Genomic DNA, 19,485 nt, shown 5'->3' with positions numbered 1-19,485 from the left:
CCAGGAAGCGCTCCCGCCCTGGGGGTTTGTGCCGGACACCCGGGTTGTGAGAGTTTGAAGGAGGGGGAGAATGTGCACTGTGCGCGTGTGTGGGCTCTTTGTGAGAGCTGCCCAGCTGGACTTCGAGTGGGCCGTGTGTGGCTCAGGGAATGTGCAGAGGTGGGGATTCCCATTTTTTTCCCGTTCTTTCCCTCCAGTCTTCTCTCTGGCTTCCTCTGGCTTTCGCTGGAGGCAGCTGTGAGTGGGGCAGAGTGGAGTGGGGGGCGGGGGGAGGGAGCTCAGCAAGTTCTTGTCATTCTAAAGCCAAGTTCAGAGGATATCGCACCTCTTGGAGGGAAGGCCCAATCTGCAGAAGTCAGATCAAATCGGGAAGAGAGGTTTACACTGGCGACAAAACCTCCGCTTTTACTATCGAGGGCGGTCAATTTCAGGAGCCTAGCTCCTGCGTTAGCCTCCGAGCCCCCTCCTTCATCCGGGTTGCTCAACCTTGCGGGGTAAACCTCTGGGCGTCAAGAGGCCAAAAGTGCGGAGCTTGTGCGGAGGGCACAAACACGGGTAATCTGAACCTCTCCTGGATCCTTTTTCTGATGCCACACTGTACGAGCCCCGCGCTTCCTCCCGTGCGTCCTCCTGGCAACCCTGAGTGCCAGGCTCGGTGCTCAGGGCCAAGGGGGTGGAGCCGAGGAGGGAGGCGGCGGTAGACACGAAAAGATGCTGGCAGAATGTCAGCCCCCATTTGGCCTCCGTCTCTTTGGCAGTTGGGGAAAACTTAATTTCATTCGTCTCCTTGACCCCGCGGGGTTTTAAGGGCAAAGTTTTGGTCCAAAGCTTCTGCCAGGGGTCATCTTATGCTCACGGTCTCTACCGTGATTGCAACTTGTTCTCTAGCGGCTTCTTGTTCTGAGGAGCCCTAGGTTTCATTGCGTCCCTCGCCCTCCCTCGGCTCAAATTAAGCCTCTCAGTTCCGTCCCAAAGCATCAGGGAAGCAAGACAGGACTGGGAAAGCCATCCCGTCGCTGAGCCCCGTGCGGGCTGCTGTACCGGTTTCCAATAGCCGCTCGGAGATTGAAAAAGACAGAAGGCGCGCCGCGTGCACAGACAGTTAGTTAATGGAAACCCTGTAAATCGGTTTTAAGTGCACCCAGGACGGAGGGGGAGAAAAGTGTAGGTGGTGATGATGGGGGATGGGGCTAGGGTGGAGTGGGGTCGGTCACACATTCTTGCAGTTCTAAATATAAGAGAGTCGCTTCCCTCCCTCCTATTGTTCTTAATTTAGGAAAAATAAATTCATTAAAGAAGATCTCAAGGATAGGGAAACCCGAGCTCTCCAGCACGCCCCAAGGGGAGGAGTGCGCGGCTTCCCTTGGCAGTGAACCCGACTGCGGCTGTCCCCCTCTTCGCTTCCTCCTCCCCCTCCCTGCATCCCTCCCCCCTCGCCGGCGGGGCACTGCTACTACGGGGATCGCCACCTCACGCCGAAGGAATGCTGGAAGTATGCACACGTTCCCAAAAGTAGACCTCCTTCACCGCCGGAGGAGCATACATCACCCCGTGGCAGCCGTCCACCTTCTCAGGCGTTTCGTAACCGAGTAAACTGAGAGCTGGGAACAGCCCTCTATTAAGTAGCCCGCGGCGCGGAGCCTCTTCCCACTCGACAAAGGCGAGCCGTCGCAGACGCGTCCGCGCGCGGGCAGCTGCGGTCCCGGGCAGTCTCCGCGGGTTCTGCCGCGTCTGCCGCTCCGCCTGGGATCCTCACCCTCTTTGCCTCCTCGGTGGCCCTGCCGCTGCCCAGCTCCCGGCAGCAGCCAGGTGCTCCTCGAGCGCGGCGCCAATTGCCTGGGCGTGCGGGGGTCACACCGAGCCCCGGCTTCTAGACGCCGGGAAGCCGCTGTCGCCGCCGCTACCTCGGTCACCACCGCCTCAGGTTGGTCCGGCTTCTAGCCATTTTCCCTTACCCCATACCTCACAAAGATAACTAAGGAAACTTGCTTCTAGCCGGTTCCTTGCTCTGCCCTAAGCCCTTAAGGATCGCGGACGAGAGCCGTTTGGACTCGTAAGAGTGGAGCTGTGCCCGAGTCTGACGGGTATCCTGCGGTTCTGTGATTCATTTTATCTTTGAGGGAGTAGGAATTGTAGCTTTTAAAAAGAGCTGTGCAGGGCGGCTGTGTATGTAAAACACCCTGTTCAGTGCTTCTGTTTGTAGAGGAATTTTATCTATAGATGCTGTCGGTTTCAATGAAGGGTGCCCCAGGTTCTGTGGCCACCTCGTTATCTCTTGGCTGTAGCTTTCCCGGGGGTGCGGTGTTGCAGCCCCGGCGCTGAGGAGGTATTTTAGTGACGCATGGCGCGGAATTCTTTGGAGCGCCGGCTGAGTGCTCTGCAGCTTGTCGAAGCTGCGCGGGTGTGTGTGGCATCTTGAGACAGATTCCTAGTCGAGTGTTCCGGCTCCTTCGCTTTGCAGAGCATCTGAGGTGGTGGGTTAATTCAGCTCTAGGAGACTGAGCCTTGGCAGACGTTCTCAACTTCTGGAGAAAGCTCCCCCTCCCTCCTGACCTCTTCCCTAGTGCATTGGTCGAGGCCCTACTCGGGGTCCGTGGAACCTTTGAAGTAGTTTCCATCCTAAATCCTACACAGTGTAAAGATCAGAGAGCTTGGGGGCGCCGGGTTCATTTATGGAGCGGAAACCCGAAGCCAGGGAGCAAAAAGTTACCCCAAATCGAGTGTCCTTAGGGAAAGTTGACCCATTCGGGGCGTTCCAGGACCCCTTTCCCCCCCTCCCACCTCAGCCTGGACTATGTGACCTAAAGTATGCTGGAGCACTGGGGAAGGATGGAGCAAGGAAGGAAAAGAGCGGTAAACTCGCCCTCGGCTAACTAATGTCAAGGTCGCAGTGGGTAAAAGAGGCGATAGGTGACTCGCAAGGAATCTGGAGGAACTCCGCGGGGTTGGGGGACGTGCAATTTTCTTTTTTGAAGCGCAATTTTCTTTTTTAACTGGACGCGGGAGTTAAAGAATTGGTCTTTTCCAGCGGGGTGGGGGAGGGGGCAAGTTGGTGGAAGGAGACCAATCCCTTAGGACCTCCCCCCGCACCCTCTCCTCCGCAACTGACTCATTTTCATTCATGAGGGTGAAGTGAGGGAATCCTCGCTGACACGTAGGGGCGGCCGCTTTCCGACATTTATGTCTGAGAATGTTCAATGAAGCATTGAGCTAAGCATTCACATAAATGTTTTGACTAAAAGGAGAGAAAACTTTTTTTTTTCTTTTAAACATATGGACGGAATGACTGGCGGGCTGGTAGAACTGACTAGGTTCTGATACCCCGACGCAACAGGATTCATTCTTGCTTCTGAGTCAGGCAGCCAATAGGTGGCGCTCTAGACCCAGACAAAAGAGCTTCCACGGTACGGTTTTTATGCAGAGTTCAAGGTTAAAAAAAAAAGTCTGCACAGAGCTTTTTGATGGGTCGATTGTCAGCCTTTAACTTTTCGCGAGCACGACTGCCAACTGAGTTGGAAATTATTGTAGCAAAGTTAAGGCCAGCCGATGGGAACAATAGGCCAGTCTCACCTCCTGCTTTTCACTGATGGTAGAAGAAGGTTAGAAATGTCAAACAGCTGTTAATTAGGAAGAAAGAAATCGCTGGAGCCCTTGAATCTTCAGAGCAGCGCCAACATTTTAATCTTGGCTTCATAAAAAGGAGCTCTGGGCAATTTGGCACGCCTGCTCTTCAGACGTTTAAAATGCAATTTACACTCAGGCGAGGAAAGATGTCCTAATACATTTTGCCAATAATTTGGAAGGGCATGGTTGGAGCTTGTCAGTTTCTTTTCTCAAAGAGGGCTCGACCTTTGGCTCATTTTTGGATTCCCAAGCAGGACTTCATTTTTAAAGCGGCCTCGTATGTTGCCTTACAATAATTTATGTACTTCACAGTCAACTCTCTTCTTATGTTTTGCCCCTGGCAGCTTCCCAGTTCAGTTCATTGCTAGTAGCTTTTGTCTCTGGATTTGACCTCAGAATATTTTAGAAGATTCCCTTCTGCCAAGATAGATTAAGCACCTACTGTGTGCTGGGAGTCACAAAAGATGAATAAGACTCTTTGTCTTTAAGGAATTAATAACCTAGTTACAGAATCAGGAAAAATCAGAATAGAACATATTCTCCTGTGGAGCATATATACCTGTAATCTTCTGGAATCTGTAATCTTCTGGAATAAGTGAAGTGAAAATAAGTTAAATGAAAATATTGTTACTGAGAATTTTTATAAAAAATATCTTGGGAAAACAGACAAGAGTGTTTTTTGTCTCTTCTATAGCTTGTTTTTTTGTTTTTTTGTTTTTTTTTTTTTAATGTATCTTAGAGTTGTTTTCCCCTCATGTTGGGTAAAGGATTTATCAGATGCGAAGACAAAGCAGCTAGCAGTAGGGTCAGGTTTCAGTTGGGCCTTACATATTTCTGTATAATCCATTTCAGATTTTAAAGAGCTGCATATTTGTAGGCAGAACAAAATGAAGAAAAAAAAAAGAGAAAAGGAGTTTATTATACTTTCCAAATTACCCAGAGACCACTAAAGTACAGTTACCTAAAGAGTTCAGCAGCTAGGAAAAAGCTGCCGGCCAAGTAAAATCCCCAGCTGGAAGAGACATTTAGTTGAGTCAGGGATAAAATGACCTCTGAATTAGCCATCACCAAGGCAGGATGAAGTCATGTGGGGCCTGGTAAGGCCGTCACCCGGGGATGCTAAGCAGGACCCACCTCCAGGAAAACAGGACCCTCTTTAAACTTGAAATCCCTCCTAGTGCCATGATTAAACTGTGATAGATGAACTTGACTTCCAGGGCTCCACAATAGGCCCATTCTATGCTAGGCTGGGCCCTGCGGATATTAAGGCAGATCTGGTCGGGTCCTGGCCCGGGTCCAGCCTCCAGTTCTAACCTGGTTCCAGGCCTGCCCCGACCCGGTTTTGATACGGTCACTGCTTCCTCCCGCAGATCCCTTCATGTGGCTGTGAGCTCGGAGGCCGAGCATGCGGACCAGGCTTCCCCCAGCGCTTGCCGCCCTGGGCGCGGCCCTGCTCCTGTCTTCCATTGAGGCAGAAGGTAAAACGCTCTTCCTTCCCCCTCTCTCAGTGACAATGCAGAATTCTAGAAAGGAAAAAGCAAACGATCTTGCCACTGTTGCTTGCTCTGTTTTCCCTGTACTTCGTGTTTTCTCCGGATGTTTCTCTACTCTAAGAGAAACGCTCCCTTCTCCTGAGGTCTGTCCATTTTCCAGCACTCAGGTCCAGCTCTTTCGTATTCTGCTTAATCCATTCCGTACAGTGCTGTGTGGTCTCCTTGCGCTTGTCCCTGCGGTGTGCTGTCCACACTGCCACCTACACTGCTGCCTTCCGAGAGGACCAGCCGTCCGGGAGGGGGCGACAGCTGCACCCGGCTCTACGAACAGGACGCGTCCTGGTGCTTCCCGGGAGCCCCGGAACGCGGGCGCGCTCGCTCGCGTGGCTGTTCACCATCTGGCTCGGGGCTGCGACCTCGGGGACGGCATGAAATAAAGGACTCCAACAGTGCCGGCTCTGCGCCTCTGCGTGTTTTGTGGGGAGCTCAGTCGTTTAGGCGCACGGTGCAGGAGAATGAGGTGGCAGCCAAACCGCTTAGGGGGTGGGTGGCAAGCAGAGATCCGGACCCCGAATGTGTTCTCGTGGCCCGGGGTCACTGCTGTCCCTGTTTGGTTTGCGGGGCTCGGAGGAACGTGGCTCAGGCCCAGCCCCGCGCAGACTCACTGCGCCAAGGTTTCCAACCCAGGAAGCAAGTGGGCACCCCGCAAGCCAGGCTCTCCGTCCCTCCCACTTCCCTCTCGCATCAGACCCGAGTGGTGTCTGTCAGGGGTGGGACATGCATGGGTGGCGTGATCCCCAGGTCTGCAAAAGGGCTCCGCCGTGTAGAAAATGAAGGACCTTTGCGAGATTTTCAACCTCACCTTATTCTTTTTGTTGTGTGCACTTGATGCCCTAATTTCTCAGTATTTATTTAAAAAGTTATTTCTGTGTATTAACCTAGTGAGCGCTTCTGTGTTCCCTCAAGTATCATTCGACAACTAGAGTTACTGTTCTGCAAGGTAAATCGGGTAATGCAGTAACAGACATCTTACTTTATTTTTCCCCCAATAAAAATGCCCCGGATAGAGTTAAGGGAGAAATGCGAGGGGCAGCTGTGGGAGTGCCGGGGTGGGTGGTACCTTTTTAGAGGTTGTGGGAAAGGAGAGCTGTTTCATGACAACACTGAGATTTTTAAAAACTTTCTGTTGTGCTTGATTTTCCACTTCAGGACGGCAGGTACCAAAAACAAACAAACAAACAAAAAAAACAAAATGAAGATTAGGAAAAACAGAGAGGCTCCACAATTTGTGGCCTGCTTAGAAAAGTGACAGAAACTTGCTGCTCTTCTTCTCTGACCACTCCTGTGCGAATGCCCAGGATTTCAGAGTGGCCTCTGTGAAGTAATAGTCAGACAAGGTGGCCTCTAATGTTCCTCTCTGTGTCGTTGTTAGGAAGGAATTTTATTTGAGGAGCTTCTGGAAGCCCTACTAAAGATATTTTTAGATAATTCACTGAAGTGGCCTATTTATTGCTCATTAAGGAAATAGTTATTTGAAAATCAGAAAGATTTGAGAATTCCTAAGAAAAGAATCAGGTTGGAAATGATGTAAGTGGAAAAAAAAATCAATTCTCAATTGGATAATGGCTGGTTAGCAAAGTGCAGTTAAAAAGAACATTTTAACATTGTGTGTCAACTATACAGCAGTAGTAGAAAGAAGAGAACATTTTACTGTCTACATTACCGATTATTTCCGTATTTCTCACATTTTATCTTTTCAATCTGGCGCAGCTCTTACTTTTGCTTTCTTCAGCTGTGTCTTTTTTGTCTCCCACCTCCTTAGGGTTAGCATTTAATAATTATATTTTAATGGGATTTTTGTTTTTTGGCCTTATTCTCTAGTTTGCTACTGTCAAAAAGAAATATATTGTAAGCCACAAAAGCAAGCCACATGTGTAACTTGAAATTTTCTGGTTGCCGCATTAAAAAATGAAAAAGAAACAGGAAACATTACTCTTTATAGTATATTTAACCTAACCCACCATATCCATCGTGTTATCACTTCAACATGTAATCAATATAAACATTTTTACTGCGATATTTTACAATTTTGTAGTAAGTCTTTGAAATTCGGTGTGTATTTTACACTTGCAGTGTGTTTCATTTTGAACTGGCCACATTTCAAGTGCTTGATAGCCCCATGTGGCTGGTGGTTCCCATATTGGACAGCACAGTTTGGGTGATCACTACCAACTAAGTAATCCCACGAGCTTGTGAAGGGCCAACAAAATTTGTGGCCACGGCCTTTCTGGGGACAGAAAGAAAATTTCTTGGAAACATTGGGGGGCATTTCAAAATTTCAACTGGCACCCCTGTGTCCTTATAGATCACCTAATTTTCTCATTTGCAAATGGGAAAATGAGGAAGAGAGGCTGAATAACTCAGTCAGCCAATGTGGTTATTCGAGGACAAGGTACAGATGCGGAGGTTTTCTCGTCCTGCTTTAGTACTAGTTTGCCTACACTGTGCTTCTTGCTTGAAAACTGGTCAACCATGAAAGAACACATTTTGTAATGTGTACAGAATAATCCATCACTTGTTTAAAATATCAACTTTTTATTTTTGGTATCTTATAAACACAAATGAAATGAATATATCATGGCAAAGATCATTAAACTTACATTAGCTTTGGATGGAAGGTATAAATTAATGTTGATAGCATAGAGTAAAGCCACTCTTTGCATACTTTTAAAGGTCTCTGATGGTGGAGTAGTATCCTTTCCAGTGTTATCACAAAGATCAGACTAAAAGGTCTTATTAGTTCATCAAGATGATATTTTGGTAGTATGTTTTGGTTTCTCTTTAACATATTTTATATGTTACCAAAACTTATTAGACTATTCTCCTATCTGTCCATCTTTCCATCCACCCATTCATCTCTGCATGGTTGGTAAACTTCCTTTTGGTTGCCATAATGAAAAAATTGTTTTATAAAATACATATCAAGATAGATACTTAAGTTTAAAAAAAAAAGTGTGTAAAGTTAATTTGTCAAATTCTATCTATACCTGAACTGGAAATATCTGAATACCACATATTTATTATTGAACAGGCATCAAATAATGTTTTTTATAGAGTAGAAAAATATGTAGGTATATAGGCACCAATGTACAAATATTGCTTTCTAAAGTTAGTCATTCACTCAACTATGTCTCTTTGAAAGAAAGAGAATGCTCTGGAGTCTGACTATAGGATCAAAGTTTTGCTGCTTATTAGCTGTGTTACTCTGAATTTCACTGACTCATTGTGAAACAGGGATAACAGGGCACCTTATGCTGGATTGTTATGAGAAGAAGAAGAGACAATATACAAAGTGACTCGTACTCTGCCTATTGTATAGTAGACACTCAGAAAATGCTAGCTGTAATTATCATTCCTAAAAAGCCAATTTATGTAACAAAAATATCACCAGAATGTAGTTTTCCTAGCATAGCTTATTGATAAGGAAAAGCACTATTCCTAAATGGGAGATCAAAACTACTAGAGTTATGAGTACTTAAAATTTTAGTCTTTTCATTATCGGTATTCAGGTTTTTTGAGTATATATCTGATTGCTATATTATTTATTTATAATTTGAAATCTATTTCTCTTGGTTCAGATTCTCATTGTATGCAACTATGGCTCTCTGCAGTCATAATCCATTGTAGATAGCTCGTAATTGAAATATTCTGGCATCTGCATTGTCTCAGGGAACATAGACACTGCTTGTGACAATGCAATGGCAGTTGTGAATTATTTTTATGCAAAAGAAAAGATTTTCAAAATTAATGCAAATATGTTTTGCGTTGGTTCAAGTTGACCTGGGTCCATACTCACACCTTCCTTGTTATCTTTTTTTTTTGAAACAAATAAGCAAAAATGTATAAATGGAGTGCCAAGCCTGAAAGGTTTCACATGTGATGAAAGTAGCAGGAAGAAAAATGGAGTGGGCTCTCTGTTGTACACATGCTAGTTGGCCGTTCTTTCCTTCTTTTGATTCCCAAGTACCACATCTGAGTTTCTATGAACACCTTAAAATCCTCTGTTAAAGACTTTTCCCAACAGTCAATTTTTCAGTTTTTCTGGAATCCTGGTCATTTGGAAATCACCAAGGTGGGCCGCTGCTGCCCTTCAGCAGTTTTAACCTAATGTCTGCTGCTTCAGGTCAATTTCCTTGCAAGGTTGGTGGTACTGTTTTTCCATGTACTGATTTTATTTTTAAAAGCATGCTCAGGCCGGTTGTGTCTGCCTTTGCATTAAATTTGTCCTGAGCCATTGCTACTGGAACAATATTTTATAATGATATTCTTAATACCTCTTGTTCTATTAACATTTGTTGCATGCTTGTTATACTAAGTGATGACTCCAGTTAAACCTTGCAATATGATTACAGACAGCAGAATGTTGAATAATTAAGCTATGCATGTAGATTAATAGTCTAATCTCACTGCCTGTGTATGGATGGTAAGAAAATAACATTCATTCCACTGCTAGTATATCCAATGAAAATAAAAAGCCATCTCCTACAGTGGGAAGCAGCAGTTTATCAAAGCAAATGTTTGCTTAATTTGTTTTATTTCCATTAAAACGTGCTATTAATATTACATAAATCCCTAACCCCAGTTAAATTCTGTGACTCATGTCTCAAAGCTACTACTGTATTTCAATTGACCTCTATGAAAATCTAAAAGGAGATTGTAATCCCTCAAAAGAGATGCAAAGAATCTGACTCACAAGGAATACTTTTAGACTTAAATACTTTCAGAAGAGGATGGCTGAAAGTCATCTTACTTTGTTGACCTACTTCAAGAATAGTAATTTATAATGCATTGACCATGCACTGACAGTGAGTCAGTACAATGCTGCATGATGAGGCATGAACATTGCAGAGAGAATATCATTATAAAATATTTCTGAAACGTCTTTGTGTAATGACTATTGTACATGGAGGCTTTCGTTCATTGTGGGAAACTAAAAACAAGTCAACATTTCATTGACACATGCATGAAGCTGTATAGTTTTGTATGTAAACTATTTCTTTCTGTACTTTTCAATTATTCCTGTCATTGACTTCTCCAAGTTTTTATGCACAGTCATGTCTTCAGATCCCTGATTCTTCTTCACTGTTTTCTTTAAGTTCTGTAAATAAATGTCCATAAATATATGGTTTGATGTTGTCTTTTCATAATTAACCATCATTTTGTAAAGGACCATACTGGCATTTTAATATAAAATGCCACTTCTAGTATGGAGTATACCTGCTGCAAAGGGAAATAACAGTGTTGGTTTACACCCTGCAAACATACAGCATATTGGTGTAAACAGGCCGAATATTAGTTTTATAAACATCTGTATATATACTTTTATTAACCTCCCTTATTACTATTTTTGAATATTTGTCCATGTGAATGTGAATATACATTTAAATGTATATTTCCTTGTGCAACATAACAGTGCTAAATTTCCCATGACTCCTCCCCTTCATTAAATTTCATCTCTGCACAGATTGAGATTTATCAAACAAAATTAATGAGACAATGATGCAGAGAATGAACCAAAACCAACTTTCATTCTTTTCCATATTATGGGAAAAAAGTACTATATCAATGTTCTAAATTAACTTCTATGGTCATAAGCAGGTTGTGATTTGGCATGCTTATTCAAAATGCTCTCAGCATGTATTGAGATCCCTTTAATTGTTATGTGAATTGTTTGCATATGTGGTTATTATCTGTGATTTCATTGTACTTGTATGTACTTGTATCCAAATATGTTTCTATTATGCTTGATTTTGCTGGCCATTCTTGGATGACCTAGCAACTCAAGAATCAAAAGTGTTTTGTGCTGTCTTCTGTAATATGTATACTCTCTGATGTTTTGTCATAGCTTGTCAGCTTTTAATTTTATTCTTATCCAACAAGATATCTTCTATATTTGTTGGAAACAAATTTATGCAAAGACAATTTTAGTAAGCTTTGCTGGACACAATTCTTTATTGATTAAATTGACCATTTTGTGACATTGGAAAATGTAATTGATATCAACTCTCTCTTTTGCAGTTGACCCACCTTCAGACTTGAATTTTAAAATAATAGATGAAAATACTGTTCATATGTCATGGGCAAGACCAGCTGATCCAATTGTGGGTTACAGAATAACAGTGGACCCTACAACAGGTAAGTTTTGAGATGTTGGGGTTTAAAACAAAGACATCATAGATGATAAAATCCAGTCTTCTCCCCTCCTCGCATTTCAATATGAGAAAGCTGAAATTGAGAAAACCTTAGGACTTTAGCCAATGTCACCAGGTATTTGGTGAACTCAGGTCTCCGGATTTCCAACCTAGTACTCACTATTATATTTTTGTAATGTTGAGCTTTATTAAAATGGTTCACTGTGCTAAGCTGCTGTTATTAAAAGTGGACTTTTTTTTTTTTTTGCTTGATCAGAATATTGCTGGTAATCTTTGATTTTATAAAAAAGAATTCTCACTTCCTGATAGTCTTCTTGAGTTTGTCTTTTTAATATTTAATGTGTCAAGTGATGAAGTGAGTTGTTATGCCTTACTCAGTGTCCTACACAGTTCAGTACTCAGGAAACATTATTCTGGAATAATGGTGAGCTGCTATGATGGAAGACAAGAATTTACTTTGGCTGGGGGGATTCCCACAGATCCTAGGCTGAGAGTCTGAAAAACAAAAAACACCTTGTTTTGGTTGTTTTCAGGAGTTATTTTACAGTGTTTATGATGTTGCCCAAGTGTGGAGAACTAATCCCTGTTGATTAACTTTTAGTTTTAACATGGAATGAGAAAATAACCATTTCCACTAGCACTGGCCAGGTGGTAGGAAGAAGTCTTATCTGGCCGATAGTAGAGAAGGATGATGTCAACATAATTTATCACTACAGCTGTGTTTAAATATTTATGGCCTCTAAAAATACTAGTAAAATGCTAATTTCTCAAGGAATTAGGAAAAAAATTTTTTAGTAGGATCTGGGAACTTAAGGGGTCAAGAATTTACTTTTTCTTCTTTGAATCTTTTCTCCCCAAATGCACTTGCAGTTAATGCATTCATTTATTCCAAAGCAAAAATCTGTTGAAAAACAGTTCTATCAGTTTCCATGTGTTAGAAATTACTGACTCCTATACTCACCAAACTGGCACTGAGACCCCCCAACCCAGTAGAACCCTGGTGTCTTGTCCAGTGAGGGCCCTGGTTGGTTCTGCATGCTCCACACTTAAACCAGGAGTGTTTCTCAGGGTTCTATTATACTACCCATTAATTTTCTTGATTATTTCTGTTTTGATGAAAATTTAATATAATTAAAAATCCTAGCAGGCACTTAGTCCCTAGAAACTAATGCTTCCCGATTGAATTAAGAATGAATATAATCTGGAAGGGAGTACATAATTGTCAATATATAAGTATATACCCGGTACACTGTATTTTGAAATGTTTGCTATCTAGTTAAGTCAATTCAGGAGACTATGGTTATCCATTAATGTATGCAACCATTTGAGGATGGAGAATGCATTGCTTCCACACAGACTGCTTTCTACTGCAGCTTGATTTTAACCTATAGTGTTTGCTGTTCTTGAGTTGATTTTCATCCCCTATTTGCCTTTCTTCACTCTCCTCCAGCACATAATTTAAAATTAAATGATTTTCTGTTTTCTGTCTCATTTATGAAATAATTTTATTACTACCATTCACCTTCAGAAACAATGGGAGATTTTGGTTTGATATTCTGGGGTATCTTTATTCCAGAGGAATCCTTGAGTCCTCAAACAGATATTGAATATGATTATCATAAGTAAAGCCTATGCCAGTCCATTTGTAGAATTTCAAAGTTTTGGTTTCAGAAGATAGAAGAAGATAGTGTTTGGATGTTCTGAAAAAATGTATATATATTTAATTTCTTAGATTTTGAGTATATCTGGAAATTACATTATATTGTGTCATGTTATATGTGAAAGATATTTTATTGCATTCATATTTTCCTTTCTATATTTCCAGATGGGCCCACTAAAGAATTTACCCTTGCAGCTAGTACCACTGAAACTTTATTATCAGACCTTATACCTGAAATAGAGTATGTGGTGACAATCACTTCATATGATGAAGTAGAAGAAAGTGTACCAGTTATAGGACAATTAACAAGTAAGGACACATATAAAGTACCTTTATGCTTTTTATTTTGCAGAAGATTTCTCCAACTCTCAGATTTAATCTGTTATGCAGTTACTTTATATCACTATTAACTATTCTTCTATGATATTAGTCATTTGTGGATGTTAATAATTCATTCTCGATTTATAATCCTGGTCTTGGGAAGCAGCAGGAATGTTATGAGTGAAAACTATTAAAACATTAAACTTTGCCAGGCAACAATGTCCGTGTCTCTTGAAATATATCTAAAATCTCACTAAAAATAATTTGTGTGCAAGGCATTGCTTATTTGGCAGTATTCTCTGAGCATCTGGGCATGTATCATACATTTGAAAGACACTGGTAGAAAACAATATACTTATATTTTTTTAAGGAAGTATTTGTAGGGGTTCATTTCTTTGTAATAATCCGGTTTTGACTCAGTTCAAACAGGTGGTCCCACAAAGCCAGGTGAGAAGAAACCTGGAAAACCAGAGATACAAAGTAAGTATTTCCCTTAATATTTTTGTTTGGATTTATAGAAGTCCCAAATGTAATATAAAGGAGATGTTCCAACTATATGCATACTTTGATTTTATTCCCGTATTAATTTCTATTGGTGTTATCTAGAAGAAATCAGACAATATAATAGTAATATATGACTCAATAGTTATACTACCTACCTTCTGAATTTCTAGTCAATTTTTCATTCTATTTACTAAATTTATTCATTTTACTGGGAGTAAACTGTGAATTGGTGTGTATCCACATTTTTTTTTTTTGCAGGATTTTGGCAGTAGGTGAGAAACAAAGCTCACCACTAGATTTAACTTATTTCTCAAAGACAAACCAATAGTGATAGGAATATATGAGGAATATAAAGCTAGAACACCAGAGAGATGCCCTCTTTGTGTTTGAAGAATTTCTTGCCATGAGAATATATTTCCAAACCTCTGGATATGTTATGCTCACCTCTAGGGTATTTCCATGCCTTTCACTGATGGCAGTGTCACCATTTCCAGTGTCTGTGTAAGACATCTCTGGTAACATGTGGGTCTTAACATATCTAAAGCATAATCACATTTTCCAGAGATTATGTTGGGGAGCTGGTGTCTGGGACTCAGGGGGTAAGAGATGGGAGTAGAGTCTTAAGCAGTTTGAAACAACTTCCCTGGTCATTCTGATACATTCTTGTACCACCTCTATTATTATTTCACCCCCACGAAGAATCATGGAGGCAAATTAGAAAAGAAAAAGGCACGAAAAACACTGTTTACAGTGTTTATAATATACAAGTGGGAGCCCAACCCCAAACAAAATAAGATACACAGTGATCCTTGGTACACTTATAACCAAACAAAAGGAATTTTATTCAGTCTAGGTTTGGCAATTTCTAGCCTCCTTTGTCTTCTTTGCTTTGCCTGACTTACTGGGATGGACCCTTATAGGGGTCTCTTGGACTTCTAATTTGCCACCTTATAAAGGTTGGATTTATGACCCACGAGGACAATAAAAGGATTTGAATACAAAGGCCCCTTTATCTGGAATTTTTCCCTACAAATGCCTGTTTGTCATTCTTTCTGGTGTCTAATAATCTGAAATGAACTTTGTAGCATGCAGTTATAATGCTAATATTTTCCCTGAACCATCAATATTTATGGTTCAAAGCATTATACCAAGTATTGACTATTCAATAGACTTAAATGGACCCATTAAATGGTGTGCAAAAATTATTTCAGCATGCAGTTTGTATTTAACTTGCAAAAGTTTCTAGGACCCTTTCCTTCTCTTCCTAGCCAAGTATTTCTTTTATTATCCACCATCTGACTCCAAGGACAAACCATCTTCAGAAAATTCACTTAGTGTTGCCTTTCGAATACAGATTTTCATGAAAATCAGCCTGTTTTCCTTCTGACTGCAGAGAAAAGGAAAGATGTGGTGTTCATTTATAAAAGCCAATCATTGCATTTCAGTAACTTAAAGATATAATGTGCCTTTTTTTACTTTTGAATTGAAGTGTTTTTCTACTCTTTGTTTTGTAAAAGTAGGTTTTAGATGTCAAATTTGAATACACCAATAATTAGGACAATAGATATTTTGGCTGTCTTGCATCATATTTATGCTTCTTTTTTACATCTTTTTTTTTAAAGATTTTATTTATTTATTTATTTGAGAGAGAGAGTAAGAGAGCATGAAATGGGGGGGGGGGCAATTGGGGAGGGGCAGAGAGAGAGGGAGAAGCAGCAGACTCCCTGCTCAACAGGGAGCCCGGCCCAGAGCTCCATCCTGGGACTCTGGGATCATGACCTGAGCCAAAGGCAGACACTTAACTGACTGAGCCACCCAGGTGCCCCTATGCTTCTTTTTACTTCTTTTAGACTCTATTAACCCTCTAGACTAACTCACTGTAAACTTTAGACAATTACATTTTAAAATGCAGGAGAATTTTAAAAGACTTTCTCTTTTCTTCCACTTAACTACATCTGCTTGAATAGGACAGCAATTATTTTGTATTTACTGCTAAATACCAAGGAATGAAGACACTGTTCATTTTGTATGTCTCCCAGATGTTTTGTGTAGTTTGTACTCAGAGAAAAGAGGAAAAGGATGTCGTTTATATAAATAGGTTGATAGCATGAAAACTGCGGTCACATGCTCTTGGAGAGTAGGTCATGTATCTATTTATCTCTTCTTACACAATGTCATATATAGCAATTTAGAGCCATATAGTTCCATAAATGCATCTTAGTGAAGGCACTGAAAATGCTTCTGTGTTTATTAATAAAATGTTATATTCTTTTGTGCATGTCAGTTGTGGGTGGAGAACAATGTGAATATGTTCTAATGAACAAAATGATTTAAGTTTTTCAGTGTTCGTTTGTATTCGTTAAGGATGGATAGATCATTTAAAAATATAACAAATGTATTTCAGAATGCTCTGTCAGTGCCTGGACTGATCTAGTGTTCCTCGTGGATGGCTCATGGAGTGTGGGAAGAAATAATTTTAAGTACATTTTAGACTTTATTGGTGCTCTTGTGTCTGCTTTTGACATTGGAGAAGAGAAGACAAGGGTTGGAGTTGTTCAGTACAGCTCTGACACCAGGATGGAGTTTAACTTAAATCAGTACTACCAAAGGGATGAGCTTCTTGCTGCAATTAAAAAAATTCCTTACAAAGGTGGCAACACAATGACAGGTATGTTTTACAAGTTTTGTTATTGTTGAAAATAAATGAAATACCTGTTTGAGGAAGAAATTAAACATCGCACAATTTTCACATGTTAAATAATTTTGAAATTAATCCATGGTTTTTGATTTGGCAAAATTGTATGGTAAGGAGTGAATGAACATGTTCCTTTTTCACTTCAGGGGATGCCATTGATTACTTAATTAAAAATACATTCACGGAATCTGCTGGAGCGAGAGTTGGCTTTCCTAAGGTGGCAATTATTATTACGGATGGCAAATCCCAGGATGAAGTGGAAATTCCAGCAAGAGAGCTTCGAAATATAGGGGTTGAAGTTTTCTCCTTGGGTAGGTCACGTTTGGCTGAGTATTTTCACTTTAGACCTACCTCGATACTTAATGCTTACCAAGAGGAAAGGTAGGATTCCTTAAGGAAGGATGCTATTAGAAGTGTTTAGTGCATTTTATAGTGTAGTGTAAAACCATGTCATCTTTGAGTAAAAATTCTGCTTATGTATTTTTCTCATATAACTCCCTTAGCCTATGCGTTGTGAGGTGGTATTCATATTTTTGCCAGCCCTCTACTTTTCAAAGAATGCTGGCCCAATGATTCTAATGAAGGTCCTCCTTGTATTATCATTAAGTGCTTTTTTTTATGTGTTTCCTATATTATGTAATACTTGAAGAATTTGGAGGGTTCCAGCTCATTCAGGACTCTGGAAGAAAAAAGTATTATCTTTACAGATGGCAGGGACAAATGATGGCATGGTTGGGATGAAAGCCCGCTCTGTTTTATCAACCATTCATTTTCCTTTTTGGGGGGTCACTTTCTGTGAAATTATAAAATGCCTTTGTCATTTGAACAGTTGCACATTCGTTATGAAGCAAAGCAATCCTGGTTTATGACCAAAGAAGGATTTACAAATGTCTTTATTTTTGAAGGACTGAGAAAGCAAAGAACTTCCCTAATCCAGCACACTTTTCTTTTCAATATATCCTTGTCCTTTTGTTTTTGAAGGCATTAAAGCTGCAGATGCAAAAGAACTCAAACAAATCGCCTCCACACCTTCATTAAACCACGTTTTCAACGTGGCCAATTTTGATGCAATTGTGGATATTCAGAATGAGATCATCTCCCAGGTGTGCTCCGGTGTTGATGAACAACTTGGTGAATTGGTTAGCGGAGAAGAAGGTGAGTGAATTGTTCAGGGATCCCCTGTGCTAACCTTTTCCATTATTTGATAGCACTTATAGCTTTATGGTATTCTAAAAGTAGGCACGCTTACTCAAACACATCTTCCAGTGATTTTCCAATTGTATACTCCATTATATTGTTTTTCAGTAACTTGGCTTGTTGATATCATTTGCATTGTTCCCGCTCCCCCAGTGGAACATGAAGTAAAATATTCATATCATTATAAAGTTTTTCAAAATCTTTTTTGGACAACTTTGACTTGCTCTTTTTCTCTGAGACCATTTTGCGCATGTCGAGTGTCCATAATTATTCTCTCCAGGTACTTGCTTTAATGATCTTAACCTCCAATGTAAGCGTGGACAGGCTGGGAAGACATGTATTTTAGCATTCGGCAACATCAACTAATGAGAACACAGTTTCTGTTAAATGGTGAAACAAAAGGGTTTTCTATCATCATTCTCTGCATGTTTTCAAAGCTTTTAAGAATATTTCAAAGATCAGTTTGATCCTTCCACATCTGGAAAATCTTCCCATTTTTATCAGTTATTGCTTCTAAATACATGGGAGAAAGAAAAGACATTTCAGAAGACATTTCATCAACATCCTTTTGGACATTCAAAAGTCACAATTTCCATGATTGTTCTCCTCTTAGCCTGAGAATTGACAAGTGATTAAAGATAAGTTCTAAATAGCTACGTCTTCAGTCATATAAACTCTTTAATCTCCAAACCCCAAGTATTTTGGCAATGTTCGCTGGCTCTGATTCTGTTTCAGAACCCCTTCTCATTACCTCATGGGCTCCAAGCCTTTTACTTTGTTTTACTGCCTAATGTCTGATTCTTTTGCTCTGTGTGAATACAAAATTGACTCCTTCACCTCACTTTCCCCTGATTAACCTCTCTTTACTTAGTCTTTTAAGCATTCTAATGTTGACCTGTCTCTCTGGGGTGCATGTGTGAGGATAGACCAAATGTCCATCCTGCCACTGTTTGAACTCGGCTTGTATGAGGCGTGGGGCTGTATTACAGGTGTTCACCCCGTTCCTTGGGGCCTCTCTTTCTTCCTGGCATAGCCAGTGACTTGTTTTCCCTGTACTGTCTCTGAATTACTCAGAAGTTTTAGCCAGACATCCAGTTGGCACATCTGTTGCTTCCCCCCAGCCCCCACTACTCGTCACTTTTTAGATATCATTTTTATGCACTCCATATAACTGACTGCCTTTTTAAGGAGGCTGTGAGCAAACTTGTGCCTGTTTGATTATCCACTTCTTGCAGGATCAGATTAAAAAAAAATGGAACTATATTCTGGGAAGTTGATTCCACCAACAAATATAAAAGTGTGAAAACTTGATCTGAAGTATCTTAAAAAACTTTGTTATCTGTTAAGTACATGACTATGTTCTATGTTGCGTAAGGATAGAAATGTTTTAGATGATATTACCTTGTTACTATACATGTTATAAAACACCGAGTCACTCTTGGTGGTATTATGAACATAGATGAGCGTTTTTTCTTGGCTTGAAATAAATGAGAATAAAATTGTCTAAAATTATAAGAACTGTCACTTAAGAGCTGCTGAATCCTTTATCTTTCTTTATGTACTATAAAGTGTCTTTTAAAGATTATATTTTAGTTTTTATAATATCAATACAAGAGAAAAAGAATTGAGTAAGTCATTGATTTAACAAGCATTTATCAAGTGCCTAAAGACAACAAGTAAAATACCAAAACCAGAATAAAAATCTTGGTCCCAGAGAATTAAGCATCAAATGTCTTATTATTAATTTCTTCCAATGACTTTCTTTTCTCCTAATTTTCT

General features: G+C 40.6%; 1 protein-coding gene across 1 annotated transcript in view; it reads left to right on the top strand.

The window, feature by feature from the left end:
- Positions 1-4,328: 4,328 nt before the first annotated feature.
- Positions 4,329-19,485, top strand: part of COL12A1 (collagen type XII alpha 1 chain) — a 111,531-nt gene continuing 96,374 nt past the window's right edge. The window contains exons 1-7 of the mRNA XM_040643676.1: positions 4,329-5,102; positions 11,196-11,312; positions 13,155-13,298; positions 13,731-13,790; positions 16,219-16,482; positions 16,656-16,820; positions 17,491-17,664. Of these exons, the coding sequence (XP_040499610.1) occupies positions 5,030-5,102; positions 11,196-11,312; positions 13,155-13,298; positions 13,731-13,790; positions 16,219-16,482; positions 16,656-16,820; positions 17,491-17,664 (997 nt within the window). The 5' untranslated portion in view covers positions 4,329-5,029. The remainder of the gene's footprint in view (positions 5,103-11,195; positions 11,313-13,154; positions 13,299-13,730; positions 13,791-16,218; positions 16,483-16,655; positions 16,821-17,490; positions 17,665-19,485) is intronic.

This window comes from Ursus maritimus, unplaced genomic scaffold (genome assembly GCF_017311325.1).
Source record: "Ursus maritimus isolate PB19 unplaced genomic scaffold, ASM1731132v1 scaffold_29, whole genome shotgun sequence".
In the NCBI taxonomy this organism is placed as follows: Eukaryota; Metazoa; Chordata; class Mammalia; order Carnivora; family Ursidae; genus Ursus; species Ursus maritimus.
Note: the sequence above shows the minus strand (reverse complement) of the source record. Positions and strands in the feature narration are given on the sequence as shown.